Here is a 21,424-nt window from a genome sequence, read left to right as displayed (position 1 = left end):
ATAACTATTAACTGATGTATTTTAAATGTTCATAATGACCAATCAATAGCGAGTAAGGGCACGCTGCCACACGTTTTGAGCTTGTCAATTAAGTTCAAGAACAAATCAAGGTCAATTGAGATCCGTGTCCACCGTAGATTGTAATCAAGATATGGATCCAAGCAACATCTGGTCCGGCCTTCCATACGATAATACCTTAATGATGCATCTTCGTTAGAGTTGGATCGTCATACATATACAAACGAAGGTGTTATATTTTTCTGTATAATATATATTATTTTCAGAATTTTCACATGATATATCAAATCAGACACGAAAAATACAAAAAAATATGTGAGCGGGCAGAAATACAAAAGGGAGTTTGTACTTTTGTGATTTGCTACCGCCCCACTGAGATCGTCGTATCGTACGCTGGACTTTGCAGACAGGTAGGATCTCCACCGCCGCTTCAACATCGAATAGATAGAAAGACATAGCACCCCATTATTTTGTATGTATGTATATATTAAATATATGATAAAATATCTATTATTTTGTATGTATGTATATGATATTATTTAAGAGGACAACCGAATTAGCTAGCTAGAACATCTGCATGGTAAAACTCCAATTTAATTTGAAGACCAATGTTTCGCAGTTAGCATTTATATTGTATATATATTATAAGTCGACTCAATCGCAAATTCGCAATACATCCAATTAATTAAGGACGTCCAAGAGATTAACGGGACGAACAAGCACAAAATTTGCTGGCCCTCAGCCTTTTTGGCCTCTCAATTGGGTGTAATTTTATCGCAAATGCTTAAAGTTACGGTTCCAGCTCTGGATGGTAACCTTAACTATGTGATAAGAGCCAGCCTAAATTAACCAACCACGAAGTCAAGTGCAAATTCTATGAATTGCCCATCCCTCGTTGGATTTGACTTTTTTTAATGAATAAAAGGGGTCAGGGCCGATCAAGTAACGGTACTCCCTCACAGGGCGTAATAGTATGAGCCTGAACCATGCCGCGAAAAGGTACACTAGGGCTCGAGTGTTTGGACTCGTTACTGGAATCCAATAAAATTTTAGAGGTACAACACTATCCATCCGCAAGCCTATAGATAAAGTACTACTACCACAAGCGAATTCAACAACAAATAGAGAAATCTCCCCGCCTTATTTGATCTCATACTTAGAATACTCACGCTTTACTAATTAAACTGCACCTCATTGGTTTCGTTGCTCTTGACTTGTTTGAACTATGTGGTCGACTTTGAAAATTATCATTTTATCTTGATTGCAGTCCACCATTAAAAAATCAATTAAATAATTAATTGAGTTAATCTCTTCCATTAACTGATCAATGATGTTACCGGAATAAACAAATTAATTATATATTTGACTTGATCGGGTTTTCTTGGTGGGCTTGTTATTCTTTGTCACCAAATTATTTGGACAGGTCCTCCTTTAATCCTGAGTGGGTTGACATGGATTTTGACCCTCTTAGATGAAACATTCCTTTTGGTCATCCCTAGGCCACAAACACATCTCAAATTAGTCAATTTGCTTCCAATTCCTACAATGTTTGAGAGCATGGGTTGAAATTAATTAATTAGTGTTCCCAATGTACATATCTTGCTTGTCCTCTTATGCCTAAAGTATGAGCCTATGTAATTTGATACATGAGACGTAAAATCATTGGTCAACTGATATGTACGTGTTTACCAAGATACACACACACATATATATATATCCGCTCAGTATTATCTCATGTTAAACACACATTCATTAGTTGTTTATATCACATGTTCCCCGTCACATGAGACCATTGTACGCAATTATCAAAACCACTCGATCCTTGGGATCTACTATATAACAATCGAGATGCGGTTATGATGTAGACTTAGGTAAAGAGTCAATTAAGTTGCCAAGTAGGATATAAATTAAGTGAAGTCATAATCAAAAGTCGTAGCTTTGTTGATACACACGCACATTTATATAAACACATTGTGATTATTGAATAATATTAGATGTTGATGCTGAAAATGTTTTGCCTTCGACCACTCCACTTAGAATGGTTTTCATTCCCCGATTGCACTCAAATTGCTCTATGATGCAACAAACCACTACACAACACGCGTACTACAAAAGTTATTTTGTCATATATGATATACATAAATTGTTATATAATTATTAATTATGTTTAATTAATGGGGTACTTATCATCAAAAAGTTTAATTAATGGGGCGAGGACGACGAGAACTGATATTATAAAATTTCTTATAGATCTTCCCCAATAATTTGTTACTTTCGCTGAAAAAATGTGTCCAATGAGTTTTGCGTCGCACAAGCGTTCATCAACAATTAATATTTGCTCTCACACACATCTACCTGCGGAGAAGCATTCTCTATTGCTCATTTTTATGTTCATTTTCTTCGGAAATCTGCATTCATATTCACCGATCTTGTGTCACTTGGTGTTGCAATTGCTAGTGAAATTAGAAAAATATCTTGTTTCACCATTGAAATTCGGTGAATTTGAGCACGAACTATCATTATGAGCATGTGCACTCAATGAAAGGGAAAGACAATAGACTGGTGTCGCGATTTTTCTTTTTTCCAGTGAATAACGGGGTCGTGGCCTATGAAAAACAGAAAAAATAATAAAAAGAACACTTAAGAAATACGGTCACAATCTCTTTCCATTTTCTCCTACCAAATATTTCCTATTTTTCTCCAATATATGGTGATCTCAGATAGCATGACCTCACAAGTGCATCAGAGTTATGGCATATTCACATTTCTTTTTTAATTTGCTGGTCGAAGAATGAAGAAAACGATATGAAAATGCGGAGGCGATCCCGGCCTACCGATCGTTATATGTATGCAAAGTGCAAACAACATAAAACGAAAATTTCTAGGGTCCCTACTATCTATTTATACATAGACATATATATCTATGTTCATTTCTTCAGCTTTGTAATGATTTGATTGATGCACTCGCATACACAAAATATTCTTTCTATTTCTTGAAATAGCAGTAAAAAATATTTACTGAAATTCTCATTTTATTTTTCTACTATCTTAAAACATGTCCTTTTTTTTTATTATTTGAGAAAGGGAATTTGACGTAATAACATAATCCTCGGGGCCTTGATTTAGGACCAACAAATTCCGGCTTCAATTTATCATCAGAGGACTCTTTGTCCCCTTTATTAATCATTACCCCCATCATTTCCCTTCACCTATCTATCCTCTTCCGCCCGCGGACTCTTTTTAAAATTGAAAGGAAATATATTCCTTGGGCCGGGCTCGGTGAGGCTCAAATGGTGGAGATTATCTTGTGGGCTCATGACCATGGCCGGGCTGATCGAAGCCGTAACGGTCGCAAATGCAAGCCACATCGATGGCCATAAAAATTCCAAGTTTTGCTATCGATCTGATCAAGGAATTTTTATTCTTATTCTTCTTTTTTTCCCTCGGTTATAAGGGAGATCATAGGCCTAGCACAATGACCTAAATATATCTAATAAAGGGACACCGTAGTCTCACCTAAATATCGAACCTCAGACCTCTTGATCACTAGGTGAAGGTATACGCCACTTCGCTACACCTTCTTTGATATGAATTTTTCTTGTGTTCAGGTTTTAGTGGGTTGATTAATACGATATATAACATCGCGCTATGGTACCAATTAGGTCGGAATACAACATCTCAACATTGAGGCTCAAAGCAATTAATCAAGAAAAGAGTGAATTTTGGCAAAGATCCAAACGATAAAATGGACAGAAGAAATCGTCGTTCTTATAATTTTCAAGACGTTCCATGATTTTTTAGAGTCACTTTGTACGCGCATATGTATGGGAGATGAAGAAGTACGTTTTTCTTGGTTGGAGATTGATGTCTGACTAGTCAAGGCCACGGGCTAAGGATCGTAATGTGATGGTGATGCAACTTTGATCTGTTCATAAATATAAACCCTACATATTTAATTCGTAAGAAACGACTTCCATAATTTCTAGTATTTTGCCTAATTGTAGCATATATCTCTGGCATTGCTGGTGAGCGGGATAACCTGGTTTTCGATCGTATCGATTACCGTCATCACGGCCTCACTTGGCTCCACATAGGATCCGTAAGCATTACACCCTCTCAAACTCGTAATGGCATCGTCAAACTTTGTCGGGGGCTGAGGGTAATCACTTGGATCGGGGGGACGTGCCGCCCCTCCTTCATGGCCTGCCGGATTGAGAGCATGCCCATCTTCACAGAGTCGACGCAATGACTGACTATGCTCACAGAAGGTTCATCGTCCAGACTTCGAGAGACCTGACAATGTCCAGGAAACGTTGAGGGTGGCTTGGTAGGAGAGCCAGATCGCCCGGTTGCAGAGCTTCCATGGATTGGACTGGACGCTGAATGCGTAGATGGAGAGGGTCTCGTGGCACAAGTCTTTGTTTCCCGTAACACGGCACGAATCCCTGGTGAAGCTTGTGTCCGCTACCGGCACAGCCGGGGCAGGGGCCCCTTCCCGGGGAGTACAATTATAGGTTTTCTGTGCGACGACTAACAAGGACGAGGCTAGTAGTAGTGTCAAGAAAGTCGACATGACATGGATAGGAATGGTAACAACGGTCTCTCAGATTTCCATATTCGTCCCTCTACCTCAATCCTTTATAGTGTATCGATATATGTGACCGGTGCGGAATCGGAATTAAAGTGATGGGCCTCGGTCGACTTTTTATATATAGGCTGCAGAAGCTGTAGTGAGATTGCTCGAGGTCTGGTTCTATGATCTCGTCAGGACCATAACTTTAAATTAACTGGATTATGAATTTTAATGAACGTAATGAATTAATGAGTAACGAATGTAGCGGCCAAATAAAATTGATGACCGGATTAAATGGTAAGTGCAATTTAATTGAGTACTTAAACCATGATTTATCCAATTAAACGACAGGTTACTTTTCTCAACTTTTATCGCCCCCTTCTTTCTCTCTTAATCTTAAATTACTAATTATGTCGGGTTGAATGTTTCGATCGATTTATATCGATTGATCTGAGGTATAGGATCGATTGATTCATTGAGATACGTACTTACCCTTTTGGATGCCAATAGTATTGTCTCGGTCGTCGTTGAAGCTATTATTTTTTATCGCAATACGGATTGGGCCGATCAGAAATTTAGTAAAGTTCGATTTGATTCAAGAGGGCTTCAGTTAGAAACAATTTTACATGTCAATCATAAGGTCTCAAGAAACCAAATGGACCGATTGAAAGCATATAAATAGCTCTTGCCCAAAAAAAAAAATAAAAAAGCATATAAATGGTGGCCATTGCCCAGATCTGCGCAACGATTTACATGTCTTGGGCCTGTACTTGTCTTTCTGTCAAGCCCGACAACTTAAGGTCCATGTGGTTTTGGAAATTATCCTTTTGATCCTGAACATTTTGAAAATGTCAAAATTTGCCCCGAATCATTCGAGCCTTTATTTTTTTCTACCCTTTTACGTCCGAGGCGCCGTTTGGCTTGAGCTGCCACAAACGGTGACGGAGACGGACCAGAACAGGCGATCTCTCTCCTCTCTTCCCTCTGGTAATGGACCTCCTCTGCAGCGCTTACTCGAACTCCGACGTCGACGGAGACGAACGGGAACCCAAGAAGCTCAGACCCGAGAACCCGATCCCAGTGACCAGCCACCACCCGAAACCTCGACCATGGAACGTGATCGGTCGTCAGGGAGAAGCCCCAGTTCAGGGCAACACGAACCGGACACTGGAACCCTCCGGCTCTACGTTTGGTACTTGCTTCCCAACGTTGACATATTTGATTTTCGTGCAAATGTGGTGATGTTGGAGCTCAGTTGTCTGAAAGTTCAGTTCTTTTTTCTTTCCTATATCTGTTGGGCAAGAGTTCATTTGTTGATGTTAATGAAGTTTGATGCTATTCCTGGGGAAAGTTTAGTGCTTTTCTTATATGTTTGAATCTGATTGAGTCAAATATGTCTCTGTTTTCGGAATTTAGACTGTAATTGTTTTGCAACATAGGAGTGTAATTTAGTTAGGAGCAAAATGTTAGTACGATGTCTTGGTAATTCTTTTGGCCAATTCCATTAGATTCCTGGACTGTTACTCTGATCTCAACAATAGTCACCAATGGCATTAGTGTTCGGCATTGGGTGGATGCGATTTATTAGATGTGCACCATCAGCGGATTGATATATAACGGAATTGTACAGAATACTCGTAAAACTTGGATAGGACCTGTCTGTTTCATGGCTGAAAAAAAGTTGAATAGACACAATATCTTAGCAAAATATGTCAGATTGTCATAAGTGCTAGGTGGATTGAAGAAATTGTTTTATTACCAGTTCGTGTGAAACAAACGAGCCCTTCATTTAGTTTTTGTTTAAGATGTAAGTTCCCACTTCCATTAATGAGGTTGTTTTAATCCTTAAACATGCAAATTAGTTTGGATGATGTTTGGCGTTTGTCCAATGTTTCAGTATGGGTATCAGCAAGGTCGTAATGTGTCAATTACAGGAAGCTAACAGAACTGCCCTAAAAAAAAAAATATATATATATATATATATATTTCTTTTTGTTGCTGAGACATAGAGGGAAAGGCCGTTTCTAACGAGGCTGAATGCCAGAAAAGCTGTCTGTGTCTCTTAATGGCCATAAAAAGGTTATTAATGCTCTGGATTGATCAACAAGTCAAGGTGAGATCTCATTATGGCACTTTTGTACAGGTTTCTTATGCATACTTTTGACTTTCTGTTACTCTTTTCTTGATTTCTTCAGCTAATGCGTAATCAAGACTCCTCATATACCATGGATTTGAGGCATAATGTCTTGGGGAATCACTACTGAGTTGCTTGATTTTCTGCCATATCCAAAGCCATGTTCTTAAATTCATGGATTTAGTCGAGGTTCTGAAATGTTTGCTAGCTTAGGATAACGGTTACATGCCCATCAACTTTACTTCCTTTGCTTACAAGCTCAAGAGCACCTATGAAATTGATTTGTGCATATGGACTCTGGGACTTTGTTAAGGTTATCAAGCTCAATTATCAACTCGAAACTCTTCAGTGAAACTGTCTAGCAATGGCTGGTAAATTAGGAGGTCTTTAGGTAATTGATGAAAATTATCCTAGCGCATTGGATAGGGAAACGATCTCTGTATGATTGAACATGCATGTTTTTAGTACTTTTAAAAATATGATTTTTGAATATTCATGGAAAAAAAATTGTTTTCTGTAGACATGCTCCAACATTTGCATACTCTACAACCATTTATTACTTATTAATTAATCAGTTGATTGACATTGGTTTGCAGCTCATCTTCTCATTTCTGCTGGGATGGATCACACTGTTCACAAATGGAATGTATGGAGCAACAGCAAGAGAAAAGCATGTGTCTGGAACTGTCACAACTCTGCAGTTAAAGACATGAAGTGGACGAAGATGGGTTGGTTCATGCTTTCATGTGGATTCGATCTTACATCAAGATTAGAAAGTTGATGTTGAGAAGGGCTCAGAGATTTGTGTCTTCAAGGAGGATCAAGTTGTTAATGTTGCGAAGTTTCATCTATAGAATCCGAACCTCTTCCTTTCGAGTGGTGAAACTGAAAAGGTTCCCCCTCAGATTAAGGCCGGGTCAAGTGGTACGAGTACATTCAGCAACCCGGTCCAATTCTCAACGTGGATTTATCTCATGATGGCAAAGAGTTTGTTTCTCGAGCAATGTCCCCACAGCAACATAAGTGAGAATGCATTGTAGTTTGGGATCTAACACGCGAGTTTTCCCTTTCCAACCAGGTATGTACCTCATTCTTGGTGAATGATTTGACAATTGTCAATCAAGTATGCAATGCAAGGTTGTCTTTGATTTTGTAGTGCTAGAAAGAAACTGGAAAAGTCTTCATGAGCGAGATCGCTCTCACCCATAGTTGAATGGCTTAATAGTTCTTGTAACTTCTTATACATTTGCCTTCTGAGCTTGCATTAAACCAATTCTTGAGACGATGTGTTAGTCGTTCTTATGGGTTCAGGTCTATGGGGAGGCTTACACCTGTCCCTGCATAAGGCACCGCCCACTTGAGCCATTTATCGTGGCTCAATGAAATGTGAACTCTATTGCAGTATTTTCTTGGCTCCATTCAGGCTCCAGAAATATAAAAGACGTGAGTGTCATGGAGTCTCTGGGTTTCCCATCAAGTGCAGCTTCAGCTCAGATGGGGATACTCTTGCAACAGGCTCTGCAGAAGGTTCCATATACTTGTACAATTACAGATCAAGCAGTCTTATTAGGAAGACCAAAGCATACTCTTCTCCATGCAGAGGCATCGGGTTCCATTCACCATCTCTAATGTGGTTGCTTCCTGAAGTTGGATTGGAGATCTGTCGGTGCTTATGAGTGATTTCTTTTTGCTCGTTTGATTTGCTAAATCATTCAGGTTTGATTGTTGAGAAACTGAAGACTTGATCAGGCATTAGATCTGATCCCAGGCTCAAACCTCGGTTGGTGTATATATGTAAATGAAATATTGTGTTTTTGCTGGGTCATCTTTCCAGATAGGCACGACGTAGTGCGGCATGGGTTCACCTTTGCATGTGTTGCCCCCTCGATGATTGTTTTAGGAAGATATTGTCAGATTAGTTGACATATCATGCTTTGCTTGAGTAAATTACGATGCTTCTATCGGCAAGATGAGGCTCTTTTTTATCGTTACTTCTCTTAATCGATGCATGAGAAACTATAGTGCAGTCACAACATATAATACTGGTGCGGAAAAAGCGAGGTCATATTTCTTTGGTGATAATCGTGGAGGTTGAACCATCTCGGTCGATCGGTCACCCTTTTGTCGTGTGATGTCATTATGCCGAGAGGAAGGAGACATCTTGCGTCGATGAGAAAATTTGAGGAGCACGAACAAGTTTGTTCGTGCAGGACATCTGCGCGCAGGAATACGACTTAACGTCTGTCCCCGAGCTCCATTAACTCCATGGTTTGCGCTATCCCCACACTCGTCCTTGAAATTATGCATGTTCCGAGTCTCTCGCTTCATGTTGGCTATGGAAGAATTGCACAGCACTATTGGGGAAATGAAGATGAAATAATTGAGAGTCAAGTGGGTCCTATATAATGTTTCACCATTAATCCAAATCCGAAATTAAACTAAGAGAGTACAAACAAATTGGATCTTATATTATACATATTCATAATAAATTCATATATCACATAAATATTTTTAAAATCATAAACTATATCTAAACAAAAAAGATAAAGCGGGTACAATAGTTTTGAACTGCGATACACATTAACTAAGTCATTCCTACTCATGTAATGCACTGATGCGTTATCTTCTTTAATTGCTCTCAATAATTCATCCCACGTACCCTTCTACCACTTCACCTCAATGTGAAAGATTTTGGGAAATCTTTTTTCAGTGTGAACCTCAGCTCAGTATCCGGAAGCTTAATTGGACTCCAACTAATTTAGTTGAGCCAGTTCAACCTACTAAGGAGTAAAACTCTCCCATGGTGGATTTTCTGCATTCATAATGACTTGGACCTGAGACCTTGCTTAAACGAAATAAACGACGAAACGCTTGAACCAACCCACATTGGTTTGGACAATCTTTTCCTTCTCGTTATGTTCAATAAATGATCCTTTCTATGGCGAGTTTCCATTGGAAGCAATATGGTGCCTAGGTACTCCTAATCCAAACCTACCCAGTGGATGACACATGTAGAGGGATTCAATTTTTGTGTATGGTGGGGGCAATTTAAGAGAGGGAAAAAAAAAGAAAAGGCTGAGAATAAATTTGTCTATCCCACTTCTCTTTTCATTCGGGGGGGGGGGGGGGGGGGGTTGTGGTTTGGAGAACGGCAAATTGATACATAGCACAAGACATAATCATGAATTTCCCTACATCTTTCTTCATGGGGCCTTATATTTTCTTTTTTACGTGCATTTGTCATTCGCGTCCGTAGAATCCAAATAATACCATATGATTCAAAAAATCTGTATTGTGAAATTCATAAAATTGTTATGAATGAGACTGATTTGGTTAGTCTTATATGATTGACTCTATGGTTATAGTACGCCTGACTGGACACGAGTGATAAGAATGCCACGGTGGTTCACTCTGGATCACTTGGATCCCTTCAGTAAATAGAAAGTTCGATCTACATTAGATCTAGCCTAAATCGCCCCATCTATCCTCTTGATGAGAGGTTTGTTTCAAACCTGGTTCGAACAGGAGAAGTATGCCATACTAATATGCCTCAGATGATCTAGATATCAGAGTCAAGAATTAGGTCGAAGACAAGCTGATGAAATGAAAATAAAATATTTTATTATGTTGTATGATTATTTATGTCATATATTTAAATGCTCAATGCCACTATCTAGACAAGCCTAGCAAAGTCTTTTGGACGCAGGGCATGGTCCACGGGTCCCTCTAAGGACTGTTTTTATTGGAAGGCAAACGTACTGCAATCCTTAATCCCTATTTAAAAGCAGCAAAACACTGTAATACCCTCCTATATGCCTAATCCAAATTTTCTTTTCAACTAGGATATAAATCTGTTCCCCACCTGAGTCGGTCGGTCGACTCAAGGTGTCCCTGCCTACCATACGATCTTTCCCCGTCGCACGCTATACTTTTATACAATTTCCTCGACAGGAATTATTACTAAAACTTAGTCACCTTAATATATGAACACTAAAAAGTGAGAAATACCAGAGAAAGATTTTATACGTTGAAAGCGAAACTGTAATAATTAAAAATTACTGTTACAAACCTCCTTTAATTAATGAAAGATTATGAAACCATAAAAACCGAATATGATTTTTCTGAGATCACATGATGGAATAGATGAGCAATAATAGGAATTGCAATTTGAGGTGAGTCAATCTCTCACTTTCCCTCCAAATTAGTAAGCCCTTACTAAGCATAAGTTCTCCCCCAAATGGTTGCAATCATCAGCAAAAAAAGAGAGGGGGAAGAGTTGGGTTGGTGTGTGTGATTTTGGTCAAGAAGATGTTTTATGGCCCCAAGTGTCCCACTCGTGCTACCCAAATGAGAGACATGAAAAGATGGAGCTATAAAGTGCTAACTTATGCAAATCTATCACTTGGATTGGTCTAATTTGACATCCAATTTGCCCCAAAATCACTTCATTATATTACACTTAATTCACTGTTTCATCAGAACATCTAGTCTTTACATACATAAGCTTCGTGCATCCGCCTGTCGAAAGTTTCAGTAATTAGATCCATATGCATATATATATATATATATATATATATCAGGACTTATCATGACGAGAAAAAAAAAAGACCTGATAGAAATTGAATAACTTATCTGATCAGTCTCGTGAGAATCATATTAAATTTCTTGTTTTGTCCCCGCTGTGTTTGTGATGGCTTGTGTTTAACCCCATGAATGACATGAGACGTCCAATATTCTAGCTAGCTAGCTAGCTAGCTGCCCTTTTGCAATCCATCTTGTCAACTTTTCTTTTGTAGGAAAGTTAAAGGGAGAGGTGAGCTTTTGAATTTGAAAGCTTTATATCTTCTCCTACATGCCAAGCCACATTCAATGTCTTTCCAATGCCCCCAATCCAACCCAAAAGCATGTCCTTCAATCCTCGCCTCGAAAGGTGACCCGACAAACTCATTTTATCTGTTAAATAAACCATGTGATTTATGCCCACAATGAGAGTCAATCCATTTGGGTTTGTTCTGCCTTTTCCTTGCATTAGCGATTCAAAGATAACCCGTTTATTATTATTCTATGCGTATGTGCTGGATTAACCTAGAAAAAAGAAGCAGCCCTTTCTTGGCTGATTGATTAGTTTAATATTAATCGGTTTCATGCCCAATTTGGGAAGCATTCCATTTATGGCCTCTAGATGTAGGGCTGTTGCCAGTCATCGACTGCTGTCGTCCCTCCATTTCTTTAATCCAAATATCCATTGTTTCTTAGAATTGTTCATTATGGAGAGAGAGATGATTAATTGGCCTAAGTTGCTGCTCACACTCCAAATCTTTATAGGTAATGATTTTGTGTAAAGACATTCTTGCAATATGTTTGGACATTGATGTCGCTTATTTTTCAAACCCATTGTCTAGCAAATGCTGATCACACCACCTAATTAAATTAATCTAAAGTTTCCCACTCTTGCCATGTACTAGGAATTCTTGTTGGATACGTGCGCAAGTAAACCATCTTATAATATTCTATGTCACCCAGTTACTGATTACGTGAATCTTTACGCTACTTTAAATCTTTGAATCCCTTTTTTAAAGATTCAATTTCATCTCTTCTGATTCTACTCAGACATTTTGAGGAAACATAAATTGGCTTCTAATTTTTAATAGCATCCTATCATATACCAGGACAAGGTTTTCGTTGATTATGATTCTTGTTGCATTGCCAACATCCTAAGTAGTTTTTTCATTGGTATACAGCGATTGATTCTTTTCAAGCACATTTCTTTATATCAATTATCAATCATCTCAATATCCTAGCTATCTAGGATGAACTACTGTGTTGTATTATATCGACACAATCATGTGATACCATTTGAACTTTAGAAGACCACTAGTTAATTAATTACTTAGGTTATGTTTGGTACACTGGAATCTAAAGGAATTGAATGGAATGGATATTTCATAATTTCTGCCATTTCCTTCGTTAAAGTTTCTTTCATAAGTTGGAAAGAGCATTCCATTATGATGATTTTTTTCTTCAACTTGATGGAATGATATTTTCTTCAAAAAACTCGAATAATGATTATTCCATCATTTCAATAAGCTTTTAAAGTATGATATATTTTCTTTGAGGTACATATATCTCAATGTATGTCTAAATTGAAAATTTGATAAATAAGTTCATTATTTTTTAATTACATTCATCCACATTTTAAAGTTCAACAAGAAAAGTATCAATTTTCTCTTAATAAAATGAGCAAATATTGGGTGAGTATTACTCATCCACTTGGATATATAACATCCAATGAAAATGCCTGAAAGTGAAAAACTGGTCTCACAATGGGCCCGTAGATTCCCACTTACAGGCATTTTGATTGGTTCTTACTCATCCAAAATTGATGAGTAAATTTGGATGAGTAATACTCATTGAATATTTTCTCTAATAAAATTGTATTTGACATTATAGAATCTAGTTTCATTCATTTCCGTTATATTCTGACGTACTAAACGTGACTTAAGGAATATATAAGCATTGTAAATGAAAGCCTAGTTTAGCTTGTTATTTGTTTAGCACTATGTTGTCTTTTCGAGAAGGATTAATTTTTTTTAGCAAAAAAAAAAGAATAGGATTAATTATTTCGTAGACTAAGTAATAGTATTTTTCAAAGCCTCACATGTCTATGCATAAGAGTTTTCGAGCATTGATTCGTTCGACCATATTCCAAACTGTGCAGGGGTTAAAATGTATGTGTCAGAGTCGGACACACTTCATGTCGACTTGAAAACAACTAGCAATGGACTTGACTTCAAAAGCATGAATATAATGTGCCCTAATGGTCTAGTGCATATCGGGGGACAAAAGGTTGCTGCACAAACAGTGAGTATGGATAAAAAGAAAGATAGACTTTTTTTTTTTGGGGGGGGGGGGGGGGGGGGGGGGGCGCGGCAGAGGAAAGATAAATTCAGCATCACAGTTCATTCACGGCCAGGAGAAAAATAAATTTAATGGGAGAGTGGCTATATTACAAAAAGTAGCAAACAGTGCAGCACACTAATTCTTCATGCTAGCTAAATGATGGAGAAAAAGTCACCATGAAATTGAGGCGTTAACGAAAATATATCAGATAACTCTTTTTGGGGTCGAAAATAGGCTGAAGCAAAAGTAAAATGAACAATCCGACATTTCTTCTTTTTTTTTTTTGTTTATGAGAATATAGAATGATTTCATCTCATTGACTCATACTAATCTTATGAGAACATTAAGATTCGTTTCTTCATGAACTTTTGAAAACTCAATAAACGTTGTCCAACACTCGTAGCATGCATATAAAAATCTCACGTACAATCACGGCTGAATGCTATGTTAATTTGAATTACGAAGAACAACCAATAAATCCCAACGTCGTTGTTTTGCCTGAGATATCCCAACATTACTATTTTTGTTTCACCAACTATCCCCTGAAATTAGATGGTGACATCAAATTAGCAACATTGTGATATTTCAGATAAAAAATCGACGTTAAAATAGATTTAAGAATATATATTAATATTATGTTATATAATGCAATATATCTTTTTTCTTTTGAACAACATCTTTTTTAGAGATGGTCCGCTTACGGCCATATCGGTGCACCATGCATCCACAACTCGACACCGCAGATTAAAGTTGGCGTCCTCGAAGAACACAAAATCATTTCATCAAAGAAAAGAAGCAGGAACAGAGATTTTCAGAAAAAATAATAAAGAAAACTTCTCTTTTTAGGTTTTTTTTTTCTTTTATATCTCTGTGAATGGTTCTACGCAGAGACACGTCCTGAAGAAGAGAACAAAGGATGATATCGATGGGGCAAAACGTACAAATTCAAGTACTGCAAGGCCACTCATTTTATCTGATTTTGATTCCTTCCTCCTTCCCTTTATTTGTCTCTCTTTTCCTTTTTTCTGTTTTCTTAGTATGTGTCGTTCAATGGTATTGTCATTTCAATCGTATCTCTCCCCGGATAAGAGACATGTGAAAGTGGGCATAATGTGCATGTCCCGTACTTCTTCTTTTACATGTCGGTGAAGACCACCAATTTTTACCTTATCCACACACAACTTTTTGCCTTTCGAAATTTTTTTTGCCAAAAACTCTTAATTCAATTCAATGCGAAGAGAAAACCATGAAACTACGAGGTATGATGCAATTATTGAGTTATATTTCATCCTTGGTGAATTTTCGATGTGTACTATAATATTCAAAAATCTCTAATCCAGTTTAAGTCGGGTCGACCCATTTAGGGTTAAAACTCTTCTAATCAAGGATTTTCTTCATTTACAAGACTTGAATTCCGGACCTTACTTAAGAAGAACAAGCGCCGAACCGTTTGAATCAATATTTGTTCGTACTTGGCAGATTTTAATTGTAGATGCATTTGCAGAGATTCAGAACTTACGGAAAATACTCATTCAACTAGCTAAGGCGATATTTAAGCGATGATTAGCCACACGAATAAGCTGAGATAAAAACACTTTATGATTTAAAAAAAAAAGCAATAAGAATTTGTCTATATATGATCAACACTAACATAAATCTTATATATTTTCTAAATATTCATAGTAAGCGTTCATAATTCTGAAAAAAGGAAGAAAGTATTTGTTTTGATAGTACAAGTCTCAAAATTCGCGCTATGTGCGGTAATAAGTGTTTTTTACCATTTTACAAGCACTACAAAAATATAATTACTTTGTTAATTTTTAAATATGTATACATTTTTTTTATGAATAAATATGTATACATGTATATATATCTACATAAATACTAGAAAAGAAATTGTGAAATGGTAGTCAAAGAGAGGTAGCATGAGAGAGAGAGAGAATCGTGGAAGAAGTATTAGGGGGTGGTCATAAGTAATATTTAATTCACTGATTCATAATTAAATGTGTTATTTTCCAGTTCGCTAAAAAATAATTTTATTTTTAATGATAATATTGGAAATAAAAAATTACACCATTACTTCCTTATGCCCAATATAATAATAATATATAAATTTCCCTTGAAATTATTGACATGTCAGATTTTTATCACACGATTAATATTTCTACACCTCATGTGAAAAGTTGCATGCTGATGAATAATTGGAGTGACAAGACATGTACAAGGAAGTCGCTCAAGACATCTTGTCCAATAAACAATGATAATAGATAAATTTTCCATGAATAATTTCTTTACATGTCAAATTTTTAACGAACGAATATATTTCCTAACGTCATTTGGAAAAAAACACGTGGTGATGAATAATTGGAGAGACAAGACTTCTACAAGGAAGTTGCCTAACTTGTTCCTCCAATATAGTAATAATAGATATATTTTCCTCGAAATCGTAGACATTAAATTTCTACCATACGATTATTTTTTATCCTCATGTGAAAAGGATTCGTGGTGATGAATAATTGGAGAGACAAGACCTCTACCAGGAATTTACACCACTACTTCCTCTTTTACTAATATAGTATAGATAAATTTTTCATAAAATTATTGACATTGTTAAATTTCTACCAGACTGTTATTTCGGAATGCTCATGTGAAAAAGATGCATGCATGGTGATCAATGATGGGAGAGATCGATAAGACCTGTACAAGGAAGTTGCCCAAGCCATCATATTCCCCCAATATAGAACTAATAATTAAATTTTCCTTAAAATTATAGACATATTAAATTTCTACCATATGATCATATTTGAATCTCCATGAAAAAGATGCATGGCGATGAATAATTGAAGAGATCAGAAGACCTGGACAATGAAGTTACACCGCCACTTCCTATTTACCAATATGGTTAATAGATAAATGGTAATTATAGATAAATTATAGATAAAACTATTAACATGTCAAATTTTTACAAGACTGATTATCTTTGCACCTCAGTGAAAAAGATGCATGCTGGTGATGAATAATGAGAGAGACAAGACCAGTATAAGGAAGTTGCCAAAGACATCCTAATAATAATAGATAAATTTCCCTTGAAATTATAGATATGTCAAATTTCTACCGGACGATTATATTTGAATATCATGTGACAAGATGCATGGTGATGGATAATTGGAGAGATCTCAAGTTTCCCAAGACATCCTGTCGTCCCCCACGATAGTGATAATAAATAAAATTTCCATGAATTTATATTGACATATCAAGTTTCTAATGAACGATTATTTCCGAACTTCATTTGAAAAAGACGCGTGGTGATGAATAATTGGAGAGACAAGACTTCTACAAGGAAGTTGCCCAAGACATCATGTTTCCCCAATATAGTAATAATAGATCTTTTTTTTCTTGAAATTGTAGAGATGTCAAATTTCTACCATACGATTATTACTGGATATCATGTGAAAAAGATTCGTGTTGATGAATAATTAGAGGGACAACACTTGTATAAGGAAGTTACACCACTACTTTCTCTTTTCACAATATAGTAATTTTCATAAAATTTTTGACATGTTAAATTTTTACTTAAATTATTTCTGAATCTCATGTGAAAAGATGCACATATAGTGTTAAATAATGGGAGGAACAAGACCTGTACAAGGAAGTAGCCCAAGCCATCCTATTCCCCCCAACGTAGTAGTAACAATTAAATTTCCCTTGAAATTATAGATATGTTAAACTTCTACTAGACGATTATTATTTATGAATCTCATGGGAAAAAAGATGCATGGTGATGAATAATTGGACAAGGAAGTTACAACGCTACTTCCTCTTCCCCTGATATACTAATAATAGATAAATTTCCCATAAAATTATCAACATGTCAAATTTTTATCGGATGATTATTTACGTAACTAGTGAAAAAGATGCATGCAGGGTGATGAATAATGAGAGAGACAAGACCTGAACAAGGAAGTTGCCCAAGGCATCCTATTCCTCAAATATAGTAATAATAGATAAATTTCCTTGAAATTATAGACACTTCAAACTTTTACATTATTTCTGAACATCATGTGAAAAAAATGAATGGTGATAAATAATTGAAGAGATCGCAATACTTGGACAGGGAAAGTTACCCCACTACTTCCTCTTCCTCGATAAGGTAATAATAGATAATTTTTTTCATAAATTTATTGATAAGTTAAACTTTTACCAGACGATTGTTTCCGAACCTAATATGAAAAAGATGCATGCATGGTGATAATAATGGTAGAGACAACACCTGTACAAGGAAGTTGCCCTAGCTAGACATCTTGTTCCCCTCAACCATATGATACCATATATCTTCCTTTCAGGCTTTTGGACAAATTTCTTTCTCAAATATTACATATATATGCGTGTGTGTGTGTAAGTATGTATGTAGATATATGTATATATTTACTTATCATCGATCGGGGAAAGAGGATAAAAAGAAACCGAGCAATAATTCAGCAATGTAGGGATGTCCTGTAGCAGATAAAGGCGATGCTCTTTTCGCACAGTTGCATGCACCCAACATAATTGCATGCACAGCTTAAGCTTTACAATACGTATATAATCTTCCGCTTACATTTTGGGTGTGTGTGTGTATATATATATATATATGTATGTATGTATGTATGTAAGAGGTTTTCTATGTTACATACATGTTAATTTAATTGATTTTTCCAATCTGTCTATGGAGCAAATTATATACTTTATAATTTGCATGTTTTGAACGAATTATTTTTAATTACTCAAAGAAAGTACATAATCGATCCCTTTTGGCCAATAAGAAAACGTCAGAATCAGAATGTTCACGTAAATCACCCATTAATATTCTCTAATCAATATTAAATCATATAAATAATTAATAACTCATGAGTACTCCCAGCATAATCTTCACATCACAGCAGGATCGTGCAGCTGGCTTAATAACGATAACCACCGTGAACTCGTGATGGTAATTTGCCTTTTTGTAAGTTCGATAAAATGTGCCCTCATGCGTCTTAATTGTATATTACAAACGTCTATGTGCACGCATGTGTGTGCGCGTCGACATTTTCGTATGTTCATACTACAAAAACATTCACATTTTCCCGGGTAACTCTGATTGATTTTTTTTGGTGAATAATTCTGATTGATTTTAGTACCTAATTAACACACCAATACATGATTTAAAGCAAACTTTCTGATGATATGAACAATCTGTTTAATTAGACAGCTTAACTTGGCCGAAGTAGGTAAACATTATCCCACAGGATCGAAAAGTCACATGATATTTGGGACCACAAAGTATGAGATTCTCCTGAAATAAGTCCTTGATTATACCTGTTAAAGCTGCTTAATTACCCTAAAAGTCGTGCATGCATGTCTTGTCATGGAATGATCTTTCTTTAACTAATAAGCTGTGGGCTGGATTTTGATTATAATTATAAATAAGCTCTTACTCACATGTGCTATATTTTGTTATATAATTAGTCCACTTTCTTAAATTCATATAAACTACATAAAGTTTAAAAAGAAAAATCCAACAACAGGCAGCGGGCCTATATAAATGAAACCCTTTATGTATGAAGAGATTATCTACTATTCATCAGGATATAATCGTGAAGCTTGATCTGATTGATCGCTACCAATAAGCATATCATATATTGTTGATTAAGAAATTAATTAACAATAAAACTCAAAAATTGTGGTATCATATATATCATGGTATCTGCATCAACCGAGATGTTGGCATGGTCAGAGCTGAAAATCCGTTTTGACCTCTCGGATTCTCTATGTCACCTTATTATTTTTATTTACATATATTAATAATTATGTGACAGAGCTCATCTGTTTATATATGTATTTACTGGTATTATAGACAATCTTTTTTTATTTAGTTTAGAAAATATAATACTGACATTCTTGTCGATTGGTCGACTCATACACCATCAAAAAATCAATACGGTCCCTGCAAAGGTTCCTCTTTGAAGACTGAAATGATCTGGTCAGTTCATGCAGTCTTTTCTCTCTTTATTTTTTAATTTTTTAAAATTATTGACCTCGGTAGAATAATTCTTCATGGTCATGTTAACTTTAGAGGGAAAAAAAAATAAAACTATTCTTTCTACAGAGCAGAGCACTGTCAGGTTGTAATTATAGACCATGAAATTAATCGACTTTTCAGAGGATTCTTTTATAGCAAACATGTTTTCCTGATCAACATGCATCTGCTTCGACGTATTTAGGATGAAAGAATCTTCAATGTAACATAAACATTAAGGTTTATGTTTCACAAGGTTATATAATTTGGCTCACCGTTTAATATATATTAGGTTTTGCACTTTATTTTGCGGATGACTTCATTAAAGTTACAAGTTTATATTAAATTTCCATTCGGATTATACGAACCTGAGTCTATATCATCTTAAAAGTTCAAACTGATAAGTGTTGGTACCCAAACCTTATATAAACTTATGGTTATTATTACATTTTTTTCCATGTGGGGTTATAATTCCCAACCATCACGTGCAACGTGTGGTCTATTTCTGTCTATACATTGTCACGTGCCCTTAAACACCCACCATCAACAACTGACCTCGAGCTGGGCTCATCTTCCGTGCTCAGGCAAGGGAGGACTAACACGAGGCGCTCTTTTGCTTCGATATTGGATCGGCGTAGTGTGAGCTCACATAAACACGCAGAAGCGTAATCCGCTCTGATACAATATTAAATTTTCATTGAGATTATACGGACCTGGGCTCATATCCACTTAAAAGCTTAAGTTAATAAGTGTTGGTACCTAAATCTCATATAAACTCACAGTTATTATTTCATTTTTTTCCATGTGGGATTATAATTCCCAATAGAATTATAACACCACACCAGTGAAGCTTGAGTCCGAAAGTAGAAGCCCGGCTAGTAGTAGTTGACCCCTCGCCCGAGTGTGGAAGAAAAAGCCCACTTCGAGATAGTTAAGGCCCGAGTCCGGAAGAGATGAAAGACCAACTCGAGGGAAGTTGTTGAGGACGAGCTGTTAAGGTTCACGTGGCACGTGTAGGTAAATCGTGGAAAAGGCCACACGGTGCCATATAAGGACGGATGTTGGGAATATAAAAGTCAATTGAGAAAATTTAATTCAACATCGGAAGCATAAAAGAAAATATAATGATTTATATGGAATTGAGTCTCACAACTTATCAGCTTGAGCTTTTAAATTGAAAGTTGAGTTCAAACCCCTGTAAACCCGGTAGAATTTCAGGGTTTATTCATTACGACATTTACAAAAACTTTTTTTTTCATAGTTACATTTACAAAAATCTTTTATGAAAATGGGTTCCCCTAATGATATCTCTGCATATCATGCATTAATTTACGGTTTGGTGTCTTCGAATTTGATGGTCATCGGAGACGAAACATCTCTTCATCAATTCAGGATGCAGGTCAAGATATTGCAGGAAGAAGAGATATTGTCCTGTCAGCAAAAGACGAAAAATGAGCAACTTGTAGTTCAACAGGTCTCCCTCTTTTATGTGCTTATGTTCTATCTTCTCTTATACGATCACACTAAACAATAAAGTCATAGTTAATATAAATGGCCGGGACCATTGTTTTGTGAGTCTGTGAACGTTAGGTTTAGAAACACTCAAATCTCGCTAAATATTGCTTTCCCGGAACATGCAGTCGAGGTTCCTCGTTTCACAATTCTCATGACGATAAACATCTAAAATCCAAAGCTGATGTCTGCCGGTTTCCAAAACAAAAGAACTATCAACTAGGAACAATATGACTAGGGATAGGAACGT

General features: G+C 36.4%; 1 protein-coding gene across 3 annotated transcripts; it reads left to right on the top strand.

Annotated features, from left to right (window-relative positions):
• The first annotated feature begins 5,311 nt into the window (after window positions 1-5,311).
• Window positions 5,312-8,550, top strand: LOC116192888. Of its 3 annotated transcripts, none has more exons than XR_004154166.1 (2): window positions 5,312-5,783; window positions 6,489-8,550. XR_004154166.1 is itself a non-coding variant. In XM_031521581.1 (2 exons), exons 1-2 carry the CDS (start codon window positions 5,582-5,584, stop codon window positions 7,504-7,506), a joined length of 387 nt encoding a protein of 128 aa, XP_031377441.1. In that variant the 5' UTR covers window positions 5,491-5,581; the 3' UTR covers window positions 7,507-8,550. The 3 variants fall into 3 exon arrangements, 1 of the variants encoding a protein (XP_031377441.1); XR_004154165.1 differs by having other exon boundaries at window positions 5,339-6,704; window positions 7,322-8,550; XM_031521581.1 differs by having other exon boundaries at window positions 5,491-5,783; window positions 7,322-8,550.
• The last annotated feature ends 12,874 nt before the right edge of the window (window positions 8,551-21,424 follow it).

Source organism: Punica granatum, chromosome 1, assembly GCF_007655135.1.
Source record: "Punica granatum isolate Tunisia-2019 chromosome 1, ASM765513v2, whole genome shotgun sequence".
Lineage (NCBI taxonomy): Eukaryota > Viridiplantae > Streptophyta > Magnoliopsida > Myrtales > Lythraceae > Punica > Punica granatum.
Note: the sequence above shows the minus strand (reverse complement) of the source record. Positions and strands in the feature narration are given on the sequence as shown.

Coding starts and splice junctions, on each gene's coding strand:
- LOC116192888 (XM_031521581.1), top strand. CDS start 5,582: ATGGACCTCCTCTGCAGCGCTTACTCGAACTCCGACGTCGACGGAGAC. Junction 5,784..7,321: donor ACCCTCCGGCTCTACGTTTG/GTACTTGCTTCC, acceptor ATTGGTTTGCAG/CTCATCTTCTCATTTCTGCT.